The following is an 18,887-nucleotide window of genomic DNA, read 5'->3' as shown; positions in this document are numbered from 1 at the left end:
GATATTTTTAGTAAAAGTCATGGACTGGTCACAGCTAGTGCATTTTTCTTTATTGCCTGTGACCGGTCCGTGACTTTTACTAAAAATATTCATGACAAAATCATAGCCTTTATTATTACATATCTGCACAGTGCATGGAACCGTGGGGCCCTGATTTTGGTTGGGTCTGCTGGTGCTGCTCTGGTACCAGTGATGGTCAAAATAAAATGAGAATTGATAATAGTTTGTCTCAGTGATCTCTGGTTGGTAACGCAAGGGAGACTCATTTATTTTTAAATGTGATTTTTAACCTGATAAAACCCTTCACTTGAATATACTTCCTAGACATGATTTAGTTGATCTCACAGCCCTTCTGTCTGTGCCTTATGTCTCATCTTCTCTTCCCTCACTCCTCCTGCTCATCTAGCACCAACTTCAACACATTTGCGCCACAGGTGGTGCAAAGACCTTCTTCTCTGCAGCTATTGCTTTCTGGGAAGCCCTCCCTCCCCGTGTTTCTCTGCTTTGTTCACTCTGTTTTAAGATCTCCTGTTTTTAAAAATGTTTTAACTTTGCACAATAGCTTCATCTAACTCTATCTAAAAAACTGTAAGAAAAAAATATCAGCTATGAAACTTGCATGAAATCTGCATACTAACTGAAGCTATAATATAAAATCTGTGGTGGTGGTGAGATGTGGGGTTACAGCAAAACTCCTGTAGTAAATCAGCCTGTTTTGCAGCATATTTAAAATGAAGGCTTGGCCAGTTCTCAGTAATCTTTGTTGCTATTTCATGGAAGCAGCTCTTGTATTGACACTTCCCAGCAGGAGCTCCAATCAGCTGATACAGATTAGGACAGGGAGAATGCAGAGGCCATTAGGGTACACATGGTCCATGACCAGGGTTGTCCCTTATTTTTTGTAGAAGTGAAGAAATGTTAAATCTCCTTTTAAACTTTTTATTTTGCTAAACAGTTCTGTAAAATATACCCAGTGCAAAATCATGACTAGAGCAGGGCGATTTCCCACAGTGGTTTCTCCTAAAGATCACGAGTTATTCATGTTCACACTTCCTGCCTTTGGGGGACAGGAAACCCACAGCCATAGATCTGGGATGGAATGGAGGAGCAGCTGTGGGAGGCTGAGGGTGCTGCCATTGGTGATGTCACAAGCTCCCAGCAAGCTCGAGCAGCCATGTGTGTGGATCCTCAGCCAGGATGGAGCCAGCTGTAAGCAGGAGTTGGACGTAAGCCTCAGGAGCACAAAGTACCAACCAAAGCACCGGAAACAAAAGATAAGATCATATTACTTTATAATAGTAACTTAATTTATTACTGGCTATAAATTTATACCAGAAACAAAGTGTGCCCATTATTCTGCGGTCAGCCATACACCTGCTGCTAGGCCACTTTTCTGAGCGGCTGTGCAGGAAATGAAGGCTGGGCTCTTGGGTGCATCGGCTCAGCAACGGTGTGTGTGAGGGGGGAGTGAGTGCTGTGTGTGGGTGTGCCATGCCAGTGGACACAGTGAACTGCATCAGGGCCAAGCAGTGCTAGTCACACTGTAATATTTAACCTTCAAATGGTGCAGATCTCTGGGATACGGAGTCTGCAGAATTCTCTTGCCTTCATTACAGAAATGGAGGTGAAATGCCCCAAAATTCCCAAGGGCTGGAACCAATCCCTTAATATTGAAGACCAGCTTTTAAAAAAAAAGTGCTTTGCATTTATATAGATCCTAAAGTACTACAAACGCTAATACAAGGATTACTTCGGCCAGCACTGAAATGCAGCCATCTCCGTGTGGACCAAATGCCACTGCTTAACAGCACACAGGATCACTACCTTACAGACTAGAACACGGAAGAATAATTTATCCAACAGAAATGACAGGAGATCTGCCAAAGGGGGGTAATTAGCCTTGTGCTTCTTTAAAAAATATCTTCAATTTTGAAACCAGAAATATCAGCTCTGCTCCCCTGGTTTTGCAGAGGACTCGTTGGCCTCCAGGGATGTACACTGAGCTTCCACACCTTGCTTGAAGACATGGGAATGTTGAACTCTGGGTAGAGGCTTCCTTCCTCCCAAGTGCTGTTGACTCATTGTGGTCCTGTAGGTGTTGTAAATAGTCTGACCAAAAGTCCTTTTCCCCTCCCCGTTCACATTTCTCTCTCCTGCTCCTTTGATGCACCACTTCAGTAATTCTCCAACTACTAGGTTCTTCTCCACCCCCAGCCCCTCCTTGTGGCCTTTTCTGGGGAAGAAACCTACCATTGCTTCTTTGCCCATCATAAAAAGGGCACAAGCCCCATTTTTTTCTCATTTCATTTGTGGAATTTGGCCAAGACACGAGAGACAGCACAACTTACATATTCTATGAAAAGGGCCGTAGGATCTTTAACCACAAGCATGGGGCCCTGCGTGTCTCATCTAGCATACAGTGCACCTTAGCGTTAGGCTGAGCGCTCCTTCAGTGCTGTCGGGGAGAGGGGAGTGCTATCTACTGAATTACCAGAATCCTTTCCTCTTGAAGATCTTCTGTGCATGGCCTGACCCTGCATATCTTGTGTGGTGTAGTAAGATTACAGCCTTAGACAGTACTGTGGCTGCAGGTATCAATACTGTATGTACTGGCTTATTTCAGACAGGGCTTTTGCTGGGTTCTTTGTTTCCTTTCCCCCTGACTCACTTGGTCTCCTTTTTATAAATTCCCAATTTCCACCAGGTCTGATCTGTTATCTCCCTGACACTGCAAAGCCCTTAACGTATTTCAGCCTGAAAGAATAGCTCCGCGGGAGGCCGCTCTGAAATCAGTATTTACTGGTTCCCCTCAGCACGCAAACACTGGGAATGGCTGTTTACTGTTTCCACAGGCAGGATTCTTTGCTTGTTTTCTCTTGGTTCTTTTTGTTGCGTTGTGTGAGTTTCTGGCAGGCGTTAGCTTCCTCCTTGATACAATGATCTCTGAATGTCGGCCCTTTCTGTTCTGAGGAGTGCTGCAGGTTCCACCCTCAGTGGTTGGTACTGAAATGTGAGAGACCTGTACCTCCTGGCATGGCCGTTCCCTGGCTTAGCTTCGCAAAGCAGCAAGGAGACTCGTTCTCTTTTAGGGAACGGGAGATCTCATTCTCGTGGGATTCCTCTCCCAACCCCCGTGGCAGCCAAGGCTCGGCTCTGTGTCACGAGATAGATTAGTGCTGCGACACTCCTACCTGTCCCTAAAGAAATTCTCCCCCACAGCCTCTGGAGGGGACAGTGCAATTGGCTCCGCAGTGAGTCAGAACTTCTGGGTTCTTTTCAGCTCTGCTGTTGACATGCTGTATGCTTTAGGCAAGTCGTGTTTAACGTTTGTGCCTTGGAGGCCAAAGACTTGCCTATACCGGTGGTCGCAGCAGGGCAAACCTCTTCCACATGGGCAATACAGTGTGTCTCCTCCCTGACGCAGAGGAGTCACCTCGGGCCTGAGAGGGGAGTTCACTCACTAGCATATTCATTCTTGTCGCTTGGAGTCTTCCACCTAGGGAGCCAATAATGCTCGTCCTGATGCCTGCTGAAACCCCCCCCTTCCTCCCTTGTATGGGATAAAGTAGGTTCTGTAATAGAGGAAAACCAGCCGGGGAAATAGGTTATCCAAGTCAGTGCAGTTCTGCCTGGGCCTGCCCTGCCAGCCCTTCCCATTCAGAAGGAGAGGGGAGGGATTGGAAATGAAAGTGTCCTCAGAGCGTCCCTGTATGCTTGGTAAATGGAACTCACATGCCTGGTAAAGGAACCATTCTTGTTTCTTACAGTTGAGTATCAATCAGAGAGCTGTAAGTGGAAATAAACCTTATATAATAGGAATCAATGCGGATAGCACTGAGGTCAGGTTAAAGAATGAAATTTGTAGTGCCTGGCTATGTGGTGACACACAACTGCCATACCAGGATTAGTTAATATTTATCTACCAGCACTGGTGTGTTTGGTATTTTGCAGACCAGTAAGAAGAAAAGGGTCCTACCCTGGGATCTTTTGCTCTACAGACAGAGAACCAAGCAAACAAAACACCCCACGTGATGAAGCAGTAATAAGGGGTAGGGGTAGGTAGCAGAAAATAGCAAACTGCTTTAGCATCCCGATTATTCAAACAGCTTGAGCAGCTCCCCAGCCATCTGATAATGGGAGTACTTGGAAAAGGAGGTGCTGGCGGCTTAAGGTGGTTCAGATACTTGGGGCATGGCTAGCTGGCGTCCTCTTGTATTTACAAAGAGTGCTGGTCAGTCATGTCGCATTGTGTTTTCTTTGGGCTTGATTAATTAGGCCTGAAATGGGAGTGACTAGCACCATTGTAGAGATGGGTAGTGGTACAGCATGGTGGCCTTAAGGAGGGAGGTTGTGCCCTGCAGAGGGGAAGAGATGGGACTTTGTGTGAACCTGAATGCACAGAGGAATGATGGTGACAGGGCAGTGCTATAATCCCATGGAAGGGAGAGGAGCTGTCCTGGTTAATGGAGGAAGGGACACTGGACAATCAGGAATGACTGAAGGAAACTCAAATGTAGGCTGACTGTCAGTAAAAGCTTCCCACTGGGAAGAGACTTTTCCAAGGGAGGTGGTGAGAGGTCCTTCCCTGGGTGACTTGGAAATGAACTGGACAGAGTTCTGGAGGGATTCTGACTAGGTGGCAGGAAACAGGCATGATGACTGAATGTATCTGTTCCATCTTCGACCTTTGCACTGCTAATGTCATAAAGGAGGGTCAATGAGTTGTCAACAAAATAGCTACTTAATGGCCTTGCTTAAAACTCTGATAGGCTTATCAGGCCTCCTGCTCTGGAGTGTTAGATGAGCACTAACTGGGATCTGAAGAGATCCCACCCCCTAGTATTGCACAATTGGGTAGATCATGAGGATTTTCACTTTCCTTTTCTATGAAATATCTGCTGTAGCTCACCGCTTGAGGCAAGAATACTGTACTATGTGGACAATACTATGGCAATTCAAAAAAGAACTAGATAAATTCATGATGGATAGGTCCATCAATGGCTCTTAGCGAGGATCGGCAGGGATGGTGTGTCTTGCCTCTGTTTGCCAGAAGCAGGGAATGGGCGACAAGGAACAAATCACTTGAGGATTACCTCTTTTGTTCATTCCTTGTCGCCCATTCTCAGCTTCTGGCAAACAGGCTAGGGATACTATCCTTGCCCATCCTTTCTAATAGCCATTGATGGACCTATCCTCCATGGATTTATCTAGTTCTTTTTTGAACCATGTTATAGTCTTGGCCTTCACAACATCCTCTGGCAAAGAGTTCCACAGGCTGACTGTGCGTTGTGTGAAGAAATATTTCCTTTTGTTTGTTTTAAACCTGATGCCTATTAATTTCATTTGGTCACCCCTAGTTCTTGTGTTATGAGAAGGAGTAAATAACACTTCCTTATATGCTTTCTCCACACCAGTCATGATTTTATATACCTCTATCATATCCCTCTTTAGTCGTCTCTTTTCCAAGCTGAAAAGTCCCAGTCTTATTAATCTCTCCATACCCCTAATAATTTTTCTTGCCCTTTTCTGAACCTTTTCCAATTCCAATATATTTTTTTTTGAGATGGGGCGGCCACATCCACACACAGTATTCAAGATGTGGGCGTACCATGGATTTATATAGAGGCAATATGATATTTTCTGTTTTTTATCTATCCCTTTCTTAATGAATCCTAACATTCTGTTTGCTTTTTTACTGCTGTGGCACATTGAGTGGAAGTTGTCAAAGAACTATCCACAATGACTCCAAAATCTTTCTTGAGTGAAAACAGCTAACTTAGACCTCATCATTTTATATGTATAGTTGGGATTATGCTTTCCAATGAGCATTACTTTGCATTTATCAACATCAAATTTCATCTGCCATTTTGTTGCCCAGTCACCCAGTTTTGAGAGATCCATTTGTAGCTCTTCACAGTCTGCCTGGGACTTGACTATTTTGAGTAGTTTTGTGTCATCTGCAAATTTTGCCAGCTCACTTTTTACCCCTTTTTCCAGATCGTTTATGAATATGTTGAATAGGACTGGACCCAGTACAGACCCCTGGGGGACACCACTATTTACCTCTCTCCATTCTGAAAACTGACCATTTATTCCTACCCTTTGTTTCCTATCTTTTAACCAGTTACCAATCAATGAGAGGACCTTCCCTCTTCTCATGACAGTTTCTTTGCTTAAGAATCTTTGGTGAGGGACCTTGTCAAAGGCTTTCTGAAAATCTAAGAACACTATATCCACTAGATCCCACTTGTCCACATGCTTGTTGACCCCCCTCAAAGAATTCTAGTAGATTGGTGAGGCATGATTTTCCTTTACAAAAGCCATGTTGACTCTTCCCCAATAAATTATGTTCATCTATATGTCTGACAGTTTTGTTCTTTACTATAGTTTCAACCAGTTTGCCTGGTACTGAAGTCAGGCTTAATGGCCTGTAATTGCCAGGGTCACCTCTGGAGCCCTTTTAAAAATTGGTGTCACATTAGCTATCCTCCAGTCATTTGGTACAGAAGCTGATTTAATGATAGGTTACAGACTAGTAATCCTGTAATTTCACATTTGAGTTCCTTCAGAACTCTTGGGTGACTACCATCTGTTCCTGGTGACTTATTACTGTTTAATTTATAAATTTTGTTCCAAAACCTCCTCTAATGACACCTCAGTCTGGGACAGTTCCTCAGATTTGTCACCTAAAATCAATGGCTCAGGTTTGGGAATCTCCCTCACATCCTCAACCATGAAGACTGATACAAAGAATTCATTTAGTTTCTCCGCAATGGCCTTATCGTCCTTGAGTGCTCCTTTAGCATCTCAATCGCTCAGCTGGCCCCACTGGTTGTTTAGCAGGCTTCCTGCTTCTGATGTACTTAAAAAAATTTTTTTTGCTATTACATTTTGAGTCTTTGGCTAGCTGTTCTTCAAATTCTTTTTTGGCCTTCCTAATTATATTTTTACACTTCACTTGTCCAGAGTTTATGCTCCTTTCTGTTTTCCTCACTAGGAATTAACTTCCTCTTTTTAAAGGATGCCCTTTTGCCTCTCACTACTTCTCTTACAGATACCCCGGTAGCTGTTGCAGTCGCCCTTTTCACCTTTATTTTTATACAAAGTGGTGATGTTTGGGTCGCACATCTCTTATGGTACCTCACCCTCTTTCCAGCATTTCAGTAGCAGCTGATGAAGATATGGTAACAGGCTGTCTTTCCTGCACTTGAAGATTTCCACTGGGATGGCATCTTTTCCAGGAGCCTTGCCACATGATAGCAAATCAGTGGCCTTGCTTAGCTCTTCTACGGTGGGCACCACATCTAGCTCTTGAATGACCTGTAGAGTTGGTATTTGGTCTGGTGATTCGCTGGTGATGTTTCTTTCTTGTATGCATAGCTCTGAATAGTGTTCAACCCAGCACAGCAACTACTTGCTTTTATCTGTAGTGATTTAATTGCTATGCAATTTGAGGGGCAACCTTGCTGACAGTGGGACCTAGAGCTTTCTTCAGGCCGTCATACATGACTTTGAGCTTTCCTGTGTCTGAGGCTGTCTGTGTCTCTTCGCAGAGCTTGACTGCCATCAAATGGCATCAAAAGGCAGATGAGCAAATTCACTCAGTGTTTTTTCCCATGACATCCGCGTAGGACAGATTGGGCCCTTCAGCAGCTATGACTGATAACCAATCTAGGAGTGGAGCCCCAAAAGGCAGGCAGATGGAAGATCTCCTCTGCTCTGGCAACTCCTGCAGTGTAGCTGGTTCCAAATGCATCGACTCCCATCCTTCCTTTAGTCCATACCGTTGAAGTCAAGAGAGGGACGCTGAAACATGGGTAAAGCAGCACCTCCATATCAACTGCCCAGGCTATTGCAGCCACATCACATGGAGACGACACAACATGGAAGGTGTCAGTTACAGGTTATAAGCTCTCACTTGATTGGCATAGAGGAGGGGGCCATGGGTCAACTTCGATGGTGGGAGGAATCACTGCATTCCACTGGTGAGCCACCACCCACCACAAAGCCGGGCAGCCCCCAGACAGTTAGTTGCTGACCCGCCACAGTCTGCCCACCTCATCGGGTGCTTGGGACTAGACCAAAAGTTGAATGGCAGACGGAAACCTTGCACCTGGCAAAGATAAGAAACCAGGAACTTTCCGGCTTGGCTGCTGGAATGTCAGGACCATGTGTCTGGGATTGACAGACATTGACGACCTACAGTAGACAAGCAGAATACAGAAGTCAGCTTTGATAGACCATGAGCTGTATAAACTCAATGTTGACATTGCAGCACTTCAGGAAACAAGACTTGCAGATGCTGGTTCTGTCCAAGAGACCAATTACACCTTCCTTTGGCAAGGTAAAAGTGGCGAAGAAAATCGTCTGCACGGTGTCGGCTTTGATGTGAGAAACAAGTGGGTAAAGCTCCTAGAAACACCCATTGGGAAGTCAGAGTGTGTCATCTCACTTAAACTTCAGATGACCATCGGCTCTGTGAACATCATTAGTGCCTATGCACCGACACTCAGATCTAGCCCCGAGGAAGAGGATACGTTTTACAGTTTTTTGCATCAAATTGTCAAAAGAATACACATCAACTGAGCAACTTTTCCTTCTTGGTGACTTTGATGCAAGAGTCAGTGCAGACAACTACTCTTGGCCAGATTGCCTAGGCCATTTTGGCATTGGCAAGATGAAAGAGAACGGCCAACGACTTACTGAATTCTGCGCCCAAACCAAATGTGCATGACCAATTTACAGGAAAAGAGCACCACAGTGTGATGGCGACATCCACAATCAGGCACTGGCGCCAGTTAGACCTTGTTATCCTCAGGAGGAAAGACCTACCCTTAGTGTGAACACTTGCCTGACTTTCCATGGTGCTGACTGTGACGTGACCACTCCTTGATCATTAGCAACGTGAAGATTGCAGCCAAGAAACTACATAGAGCAAAACCTAGGAGCAAGCCCCAATCAATGCTATTAACAGCGAAAAGCAGAGGAAATGCCAGGAGTTTGTGAAGGCTTTGGAGCTTAGCATGGATGGGAAGTGATTGCCAGAGCGAGCAGAGGAATTATGGGAAGATTTAAGAACAACAATCCATGAAACAGCTTTAGCTACATTTGGGGGATTTTTATCAGTGACTTTACACTGACTTCTTGCTGGTGAAAATGTTGACTAGGTTGGGCTTAGTACTGAACCCTGTGGAAGCCCCTAGAAACACCTCCGTTTGATTCCCCGTTGACAACTACTTCTTGAGATCTGTCAGCCAGTTATTAATCCATTTGATGTGTACTCCATTTGCAGTGTATAGCGCTAAATTTTAATCTGAATGTTGGGTGGTACTGCGCCAACTTACTAACACAAGTCTAAGTATTATGTATTGTACCTATGCAGTTACCTTTGGCAAACAAACTTGTAATCTCATCAAAGAAGGAAATCAGGTTTGACAAGACCTATTCTCCATGAAACCATGTTGTCTGGCACTTATTACATTCCAGTCTTTTAATTCTTTATCAGTTGAATCATGTATCAGCTTTACCATTATTTTGCCAAAGATCAGTGTCTGGCTCGCTGGCCTATAGTTACCTGACTCAACCCCCGTGGCCCTTTTGAATAGTGACGTAAGTTCAACATTCTTAGAATCATAGAAGATTAGGGTTGGAAGGGACCTCAGAAGGTCATCTAGTCCAACCCCCTGCTCAAAGCAGGACTAATCTCCAGACAGATATTTACCCTAGTTCCCTAAATGGTCCCCTCACAACCCTGGATTTAGCAGGTCAGTGCTCAAACCACTGAGTTCTTCAAGACTTCTGGAATTTCTTTGGTATTCATAAATTCATAGACTCTAGGACTGGAAGGGACCTTGAGAGGTCATCGAGTCCAGTCCCCTGCCCTCATGGCAGGACCAAATACTATCTAGACCATCCCGGATAGACATTTATCTAACCTACTTGTAAATATCTCCAGAGATGGAGATTCCACAACCTCCCTAGGCAAACTATTCCAGTGTTTAACTACCCTGACAGTTAGTAACTTTTTCCTAATGTCCAATCTAAATCTCCCTTGCTGCAGTTTAAGCCCATTGCTTCTTGTTCTATCATTGGAGGCTAAGGTGAACAAGTTTGCTCCCTCCTCCTGATGACACTCTTTTAGATACCTGAAAACTGCTATCATGTCCCCTCTCAGTCTTCTCTTTCCCAAACTAAATAAACCCAATTCCTTCAGCCTTCCTTCATAGGTCATGTTCTCAAGACCTTTAATCATTCTTGTTGCTCTTCTCCGGACCCTCTCCAATTTCTCCACATCTTTCTTGAAATGCGGTACCCAGAACTGGACACATTACTGCAGTTGAGGCCTAACCAGCGCAGAGTAGAGCGGAAGAATGACTTCTCGTGTCTTGTTTACAACACACCTGTTAATGCATCCCAGAATCACGTTTGCTTTTTTTGCAACAGTATCACACTGTAGACTCATATTTAGCTTGTGGTCCACTATGACCCCTAGATCTCTTTCTGCCGTACTCCTTCCTAGAGAGTCTCTTCCCATTCTGTATGTGTGAAACTGATTGTTCCTTCCTAAGTGAAGCACTTTGCATTTGTCTTTATTGAACTTCATCCGGTTTACCTCAGACCATTTCTCCAATTTGTCCAGATCATTTTGAATTTTGACCCTGTCCTCCAAAGCAGTTGCAATCCCTCCCAGTTTGGTATCGTCTGCACACTTAATAAGCGTACTTTCTATGCCAACATCTAAGTCATCGATGAAGATATCGAACAGAGCCGGTCCCAAAACAGACCCCTGCGGAACCCCACTTGTTATACCTTTCCAGCAGGATTGGGAGCCATTAATAACTACTCTCTGAGTATGGTTGTCCAGCCAGTTATGCACCCACCTTATAGTAGCCCCATCTAAATTGTATTTGCCTAGTTTATCGATAAGGATATCATGCGAGACCGTATCAAATGCCTTATTAAAGTCTAGGTATACCACATCCACCGCTTCTCCCTTATCCACAAGACTCGTTATCCTATCAAAGAAAGCTATCAGATTGGTTTGACACAGTTTGTTCTTTACAAATCCATGCTGGCTATTCCCTATCACCTTACCACCTTCCAAGTGTTTGCAGATGATTTCTGTAGTTACTTGCTCCATTATCTTCCCTGGCATGGAAGTTAAACTAACTGGTCTGTAGTTTCCTGGGTTGTTTTTATTTCCCTTTTTATAGATGGGCACTATATTTGCCCTTTTCCAGTCTTCTGGAATCTCTCCCGTCTCCCATGACTTTCCAAAGATAATAGCTAGAGGCTCAGATACCTCCTCTATTAACTCTTTGAGTATTCTAGGATGCATTTCATCAGGCCCTGGTGACTTGCAGGCATCTAACTTTTCTAAGTCATTTTTAACTTGCTCTTTTTTTATTTTATCTTCTAAACCTACTCCCTTCCCATAAGCATTCATTATGTTAGACATGCCTTCAGACTTCTCAGTGAAGACCAAAACAAGGAAGTCATTAAGCATCTCTGCCATTTCTAAGTTTCCTGTTACTGTTTCTCCCTCCTCACTGAGTAGTGGGCCTACCCTGTTCTTGGTCTTCCTCTTGCTTCTAATGTATTGATAAAAAGTCTTCTTCTTTCCCTTTATTCCCATAGCTAGTTTGAGCTCATTTTGTGCCTTTGCCTTTCTAATCTTGCCCCTGCATTCCTGTGTTGTTTGCCTATATTCATCCTTTGTAATCTGACCTAGTTTCCATTTTTTATATGACTCCTTTTTATTTTGTAGGTCATGCAAGATCTCGTGGTTAAGCCAAGGTGGTCTTTTGCCACATTTTCTATCTTTCCTACCCATCAGAATAGCTTGCTTTTGGGCCCTTAATAGCGTCCCTTTGAAAAACTGCCAACTCTCCTCAGTTGTTTTTCCCCTCAGTCTTGATTCCCATGGGACCTTACCTATCAGCTCTGAGCTTACCAAAATCCGCCTTCCTGAAATCCATTGTCTCTATTTTGCTGTACTCCCTTCTAACCTTCCTTAGAATTGCAAACTCTGATTTCATGATCACTTTCACCCAAGCTTCCTTCTACTTTCAAATTCTCAATGAGTTCCTCCCTATTTGTTAAAATCAAGTCTAGAACAGCTTCCCCCCCTAGTAGCTTTTTCAACCTTCTGAAATAAAGTTGTCTGCAATGCAGTCCAGGAACTTATTGGATAGTCTGGGCCCTGGGGTGTTATTTTCCCAACATATATCTGGAAAGTTGAAGTCCCCCATCACCACCAAATCTTGGGCTTTAGATGATTTTGTTAGTTGTTTAAAAATAGCCTCATCCACCTCTTCCACCTGGTTAAGTGGCCTGTAGTAGACTCCTAGCACGACATCACCCTTGTATTTTACCCCTTTTATCCTAACCCAGAGACTCTCAACACTTCCGTCTCCTATGTCCATCTCCACCTCAGTCCAAGTGTGTACATTTTTAATATATAAGGCAACACCTCCTCCCTTTTTCCCCTGTCTGTCCTTCCTGAGCAAACTATACTGATCCACACCAACATTCCAGTCGTGTATTATCCCACCAAGTTTCAGTGATGCCAACAATGTCATAGTTGTATTTATTTATTAGCACTTCCAGTTCTTCCTGCTTATTACCCATACTTCTCGCATTTGTATATAGGCATCTAAGATACTGGTTTGATCTTGCCTCTCAGTTTTGCCCTGACCCTTCTTTCTCTCTGCCATTATAGCCCACGCTCCAAATCACTTGGTTGACTTTCAGCACCAGAAACATGTCAGGTAATGGTAGGAGGCAACACCAGAGGTGCCTGCTTCTGACCTCTGGGGTGAAAGGACAGTTTAAAAAAGGAAAAGCGTTCCTATACAGAAGAGCATGAAAGCATATATCTGAATCATTGAGCTAGTAGATCCTGCAACAGCCAACGTGAGGCGTCCCTGAGACTTCAGGTTTACAGGACTGACTGATTATGTTTCTGTTTCGGTATAGAGACCTCTTGCTGACTGCTGCAGGGCACAAGATGGCAGGCGGTGCAATTGGCAGTCCACTTGTGTCTATTGCAGGGTCCCTGTTTACAGCCGATGATGTATAACAGACCAGCTTATACAGAAGAGGAAGATCAAGGGAAGGAGTTTTTAGCGGCAAGAACGTGAAATTTGGGGCGTTTCTATCATTGGATCTGCCAGTGGTCATTCTCTCTCTCTCTGACCTTGGGCATGTCACTGACCTCTCTGTTCTTCAGTTCATCCATCCTTAAAGCAGATGTCCTAACCTACAGAGCCTCGTGGGCCCCTGAGCCTGAAATGGGTATTTGTAAAACAATGAAATATCTTTGAATGAAAGGAGCTGTGCAAATGCAAACAATTATATCAAGAACTCTTTATTCAGATGTGCCAGAAATCGGGGCAAATACAGAGCTTGGTCGTTTCTAGCTCAGGTTGAGACGCGATCCTGGCCTGCCTTTGATGGCCATGAATGCGCTCGGGGGCCAGGGCAGGCAGTCACCGGAAGAGAGCAAAAGAGATTGAGTCAACCTTGGGCATTTTGGGGAAATGCCGCAAAGGCCAGAGACTGCCTGACTGCAGGTGCCTCGAATGTATTAACCTCAGCAGATTGTGCTCCGCCACATTCAGCTGCTCAAACATTAGCACCCAGCCCAGTTTGTGACTACAAACCAGTTACGTCGTGACCAGAGGGACGGATTTAACTGAGCTGCTTTGCCTGTGCCCATCAGCACTGAAGGCAACACCGTTGAACCTTAAACAGAAATCAGGTGATGTGGCAGATTCACAATCTCTGTTTCTGCAGTCTTGGTAATGAGTCTGGGGATCACTGTGACAAGTGGGAAGTGCCCAACCTTGAAGCCAGCTTGAATGCTGTGTGTGTACTTGGTAAACCCTGCCAGTGGATGAGAGATTTGCTTTCTTCATGCTTGCAGCTTGGCAGCAGGACCAGCCCTGTCAGTCACTAGCAGCGCCCTGCCCCCCCAAGTTCCCTCAGTGTTCCCTGCCTCCCCAGTGCTCCTGCACCCTTCCCTGATGCCAGGTTTTTCAGCAGGAAACTCCAGACTTCACATTTTGACCAAGATCTGGCTTTGTGTGTGTCTACTTCCCTGCCATGTCCCCGCTGCATTGGCCTTTTGGGGAGATTGTCACCTTAGCTCTGTTTCCCCTCCTGAGGCACTGGCAGTAGCTAGTGCCCTTGCAGATTTCTGAGAGGGAGCTCTAGACCAAGAAAAGCCAGAGACCAAAAGATGGGTCTGTGTCTCCTGCTTCCCCCAACTTATTCCATGTTTTACTGGGGAGCTCAGCCAACTCCCTGGGCAGAGTGCAGCTTCCCTCATAGCCCAGTCTGGGCAGGATAACCTGAGCCGCCCCTTCTTTGTGCGAGGAGCGAAGCCAGAAGGGCAGTGCACCAGATGGAGACTTGTGCTGGAGGTACTGCATCCCACTCCAGCAGCCATGCATCTGACTGCAGTGCTTAGCTGCCTCCTTCCTCTGTGCTTCTCCATGAGTCGTGGATGGAGGGCCCTGAACACAGCACTAATTCTGCCAACGCCAGAGAGTGTGGTAAGGGGTCTTCAAGGTCAGCTCCCTCCCTTTCTGTAACAGTACCGCCCCCATATTCCTGGCTGAGATCTCCTGGGGAACACAGGCCTATCTGATCCATGTGGATCCTATGCTGTAGAGAGGGGTAGAGCTTTTGGGGAGCCCATCCCTGAGTCCCAGGCCAGAACCTTCCTGGAGAAAGCCAGAACTGTTCCCCATGCAGGAAGGGAGACACTAAGCCCTGCCTCTTTGAGGGCAGAGAGGCACTAGTCACTTGAACAATGTTTGGAGAAATATCTATGCCCAGTCTTTCTCCCTACCTCTGAAGCAGGATCCTAGGGGCAGATTCCCAAAGGGAAAATATATCACCACTGGTTCCCCTGCTCACCTACAGAGAGTGCTACATGGCAGATCCATGCGGGGAAAACCAGGCTACAGGCATGTGCTGGTTTCTTTGGTTATGTGCATGTGTACACACAAAAGGGAATTCTTCCTCTTTATGGGAGAGAGGCCGGCTGTCTGGATCAGAATTAGGGAATCTAACAATAATATTGGATAATTTGTAAGGATTGACTCTTACAGGCAGAGTACTGTGAAACTGCGGAGGTCTGCAGCTGCTGTAGACAAGGAGTAGATGTATATCCCGCTCCTCATGCTCCTTTAGAACAGTGGTTCTCAACCAGGAGTCAGGAGCCCCGGGGGGGTGGCCGCGAGCAAGTTTCAGGGGGTCCGCCAAGCAGGGCCGGCGTTAGACTTGCTGGGGCTCAGGGCAGAAAGCCAAAGCCCCATCGCAAGGGGCTGAAGCCCAGGGCCCAGAACCCTGCCACCTGCGGCTGAAACCAACGCCTGAGCAGTGTAGCTTTGAGGGGCCCCTGTGGCATAAGGCCCCAGGCAATTGCCCTGCTTGCTACCCCCCAATGCCAGCCCTGGCTTTTGTATACAGAAAACTAGTTACTGTGAGATAGGTGGGCTGTGGAGTTTTTATAGCATGTGCGGGGTGAGTGGCGGAGGGGAGTGCTCAGAAAGAAAAAGCTTGAGAACTCCTGCTTTAGAAGACGTAAGAAGGGGCTGGGGGGTTCCTACCACATCTAAATAATGGGAGTATTGGGTTGTCATCTCCAGCTGCTGCTGCAGGTCTCCACATCCTAATGTCCAGGTCACTGTTCCTGGCTTCTGTTGCAGGTTCTGTTTTATATGGGTTCTTATGCCATGTTGATCATCGTAGCTTGACATGCATCAGTACTGCTATCTCCAGCTCCTGCTCTCTGTAGCTGGCTATGGAGTGAGAAGGGGGACAACAGCCCAGGCTGGAAGAACAAGCAGGCATCCACCATTTTTCTTTCTAGCCCCCTGCCCTCCATGTTATAAGGCTGGAAGGTTCTTCAGCTTGCAGCCAGTCAAATTCAGCCCGGTGTCGCTAACGAAGATAACGATGGCTCTTGTCCTTACTGGTCAAGGACACTCAGCATTTCTCCCTGGGGGAGATTTTTACATGAAAAAGTGACTGCCTCACCATGCAGGCCCTTCACAGGCACCCCGGTGCAGGCAAGCGTTACCTCAGCCCTAGTTCCTGGGGGCCTCGAAGCTTGCAGGTGGTCTCAGACTAAACCCCCCCCCACCCCTCCAACCACCGCCAAAAAAATAAGTATGAAGTGTTATCTGAGAGCGTAAGTGCCTCTGCCTGCTCTGGCAAGCAATGCCAACGTGAGTGAGCAGCATTGCAAGGGCGGTCCCTCTCGACCTGCCAGTCCCACAGCATAGAAATCAGTATGACAAGGGCACATGGGGCTTTGGGCAAATCACTTCCCAGCTCTTACTCATACAATGGGAAACTTTTTGCAAAGCTGAGGCCGTTCAGAGTCATCGGAAAAGTTGACTGACTATCCTGGCTCCTGATAGATGCTATAGCAAGGAACCGGGTCACATGGTAAGTTGAAGCAGTCCCCGGATTATGGGCACAAATGGGACACTGCAGAGGCTGTACTCTGTGAAGTTGCAAGAATCCCAGGAACAGTTTTGTTCCATTCCCAATCTCAAGCAACCCACGGAAATGCAAGAATGTGACTGAAAACCATCCACCATCTACTTCAGATTGGGGCAATAAAACTAATTTCCCCTCCTGTTTCTAGGCTCAGAGAGTTTGGAATAAACAGAGCATAGTTCCAGTGGGAGGTTTATCTTTGCATTCCCGTCTTACCATCTCTCAGATAATTGTTCCACTCTGCCACAGGATAGCAAATTCCCCTCCTCCCCCAACATGGTTAAACACTATTTGATCTGACAAGTGCTCCCAGGGTCTCTTTCAGAATCATGGTATATTAATACTGGTTTTGAGGAAGAAAGAAATGTACTTTATTTTCCAAGACAATTTTTTCTGATCATGGCACTGTACAAAGAGAAAGCTGAAACATAGCAATACAGTTTCTGGAATATGAAGGGTTACATTCTTGTTCTGATTGTGACAGTCAACACATCTGATGGGGTTTTTATGAATAAACTGAGAAGAATGTGATCCGCCCTATCCCAGAGTGAAATAACGATTCCTGATCTAGGTGGCGTAAGCTTCCTATCTCTGCATTGCCCCTCAAGAGGGAGGCGAAAACCAAGACTGAAATGGCAGAAATTAGAATAAGCAGAATGGAACCTGCCCTCTGATGCATCCAGTCATTCAAAGTCAACTTGAGGGGCTGGTGATTGACCTGTTGGCAAATGGAAACAGCAAAGTGCCCCCTGTGGTCTTTCCGTGCGTCAGGACCTGGGAGGTGGTGAATGACCTCCTGCAAAGTTGGGCAGAGTATCTGCTCTGTGCCTTTTCCACTGGTCCCTAGGATTGTACAAATGATCAAAAGCAGAGAATAGCAGTGAAGCTGTTGAAGAGGTTATGGCTCTCTGGTCTGTGGGCCTTTGGCTGTTTCTGGCTCATTGTTTGCTATTACCAAAACCAGGAGGAGACAGATTCGAAGTGGGTACTTGGATGAAGTGATTTAAAATGCTCATGGACCATCAAACAAGTTGAAAAGTAGAATTTATTCTGCTTGCTGCGCAAAGTGCATAGCTTAACTAGCACGTAACTCCAATGAAGCTTAGCCAGGAGGGCGTTGTTGTGGGTATAGGACTGCCAAGCCCCAAAGTCACCTCTCAGGAGTATAATGTTCAAGAAAAGGACGTTTTGTATGAATCCTGACATTAAATATTTCATGAGGGTAACAACCCACAGGACCATAAAGCACAGCCGTGGAACCTCACACTGCTCCTTATGGCATTACCCAGGTTGAACCCCTGCAGGAATTGTCTTGGTTTATTATTTGAGTAGACCTCCTGACAGCTACTGTCTCCAACCAGAGAAGTTTTTGAAGTTGGGAGCTTTCTTTGATGAGACCCAGTATTGTGCTTCTAATTCAGACACATAGTTCTGAACTCTCAAGGCATTGATTCCCAGAGTAAGTTCAGACATTTTTTTTTTCCTGTTAAGCATCAAAATACAGTCCTTAGGGGCACTGACAGTCTTTGGGTAGAGAAGTCTTGTCTAGTGTATTAAGATCCTTTAGGTGGGCATCAAAACATGTATTCACCATAACGCTAAATATGGGTATTCCAGTCTTTATCCGGTGCCTTTTTTGGAGGGCTGGGGGTAGGGAGCAGAAATCTTCTCCACACCTTAATGCCCAGGGGAATATGGAGGATATATAATGTACCTGCTTTGGGATGTTCATCTTTAAAGGATGATCCTGCTTTCAACCCTGGAGGCAAACTGCTGTGAAGATCCCTGTGTAAGGGATCTGTGGACCTTGGCACAAGGAAAAACAGGACAATTCATCTGTCCTGACCTGAAAACTTCCTTTCTGTGAGTAATCAGGTCCACAGATCAGGCCCACCCTGGGACAAATGGATCAACCAAAGCAGAGAAAGAAACTGACATACAAAGATTCAGGATTGTCTCAGGGGGAATTCTCCATGCTCTGCAATAAGAGAAATTGTTGTGCTTTTTCCTGAAGGCATGTTTAACACAGTCTGTGGTTCAGGACAGTAGAATTGAATTCTCCTGGCTTTGGAAGCTCTCTCAACTGGAGGGAATGTCAGAAGGTAGGGCATTCCCCTGCTTGCCAGTGACTGACAGATCTGGTTCTGCTCCACGCTGTACGCAGGCTGAAGTACCTATTGTAACAGATCTGCAGACTTCATTACTTGAATACAAGAAATTTTCAGGTGAGCACAGTCGTATTTTCTTAATACACAGCCTAGTGTTCTTCTCGGTCATAATGGACTACCTTCTTCTGTGTCTATCGTAAACACTGACCAGAACCACTCCTAGGAGCAGATAGGCCCAATGGTCTGAATAAAGACATTAGA

At 45.6% G+C, this 18,887-nt stretch overlaps 1 protein-coding gene across 7 annotated transcripts in view; it reads left to right on the top strand.

Moving 5' to 3' along the window:
- Positions 1-18,887, top strand: part of PPP1R16A (protein phosphatase 1 regulatory subunit 16A) — a 76,375-nt gene that overhangs the window by 35,719 nt on the left and 21,769 nt on the right. Inside the window, exon 1 of one of the 7 annotated variants that reach the window (XM_030553974.1) lies at positions 12,689-18,743. The exons of the other annotated variants lie outside the window; for them this stretch is intronic. Coding sequence (XP_030409834.1) covers positions 18,611-18,743 — 133 coding nt within the window. The 5' untranslated portion in view covers positions 12,689-18,610. Of the gene's footprint in view, positions 1-12,688; positions 18,744-18,887 lie in introns of those variants that run through there. 7 annotated transcript variants of the gene reach the window in all.

The sequence above is a fragment of the Gopherus evgoodei genome, chromosome 2 (assembly GCF_007399415.2).
Source record: "Gopherus evgoodei ecotype Sinaloan lineage chromosome 2, rGopEvg1_v1.p, whole genome shotgun sequence".
In the NCBI taxonomy this organism is placed as follows: Eukaryota; Metazoa; Chordata; order Testudines; family Testudinidae; genus Gopherus; species Gopherus evgoodei.
This window is presented reverse-complemented; position numbering and strand designations above follow the sequence as displayed.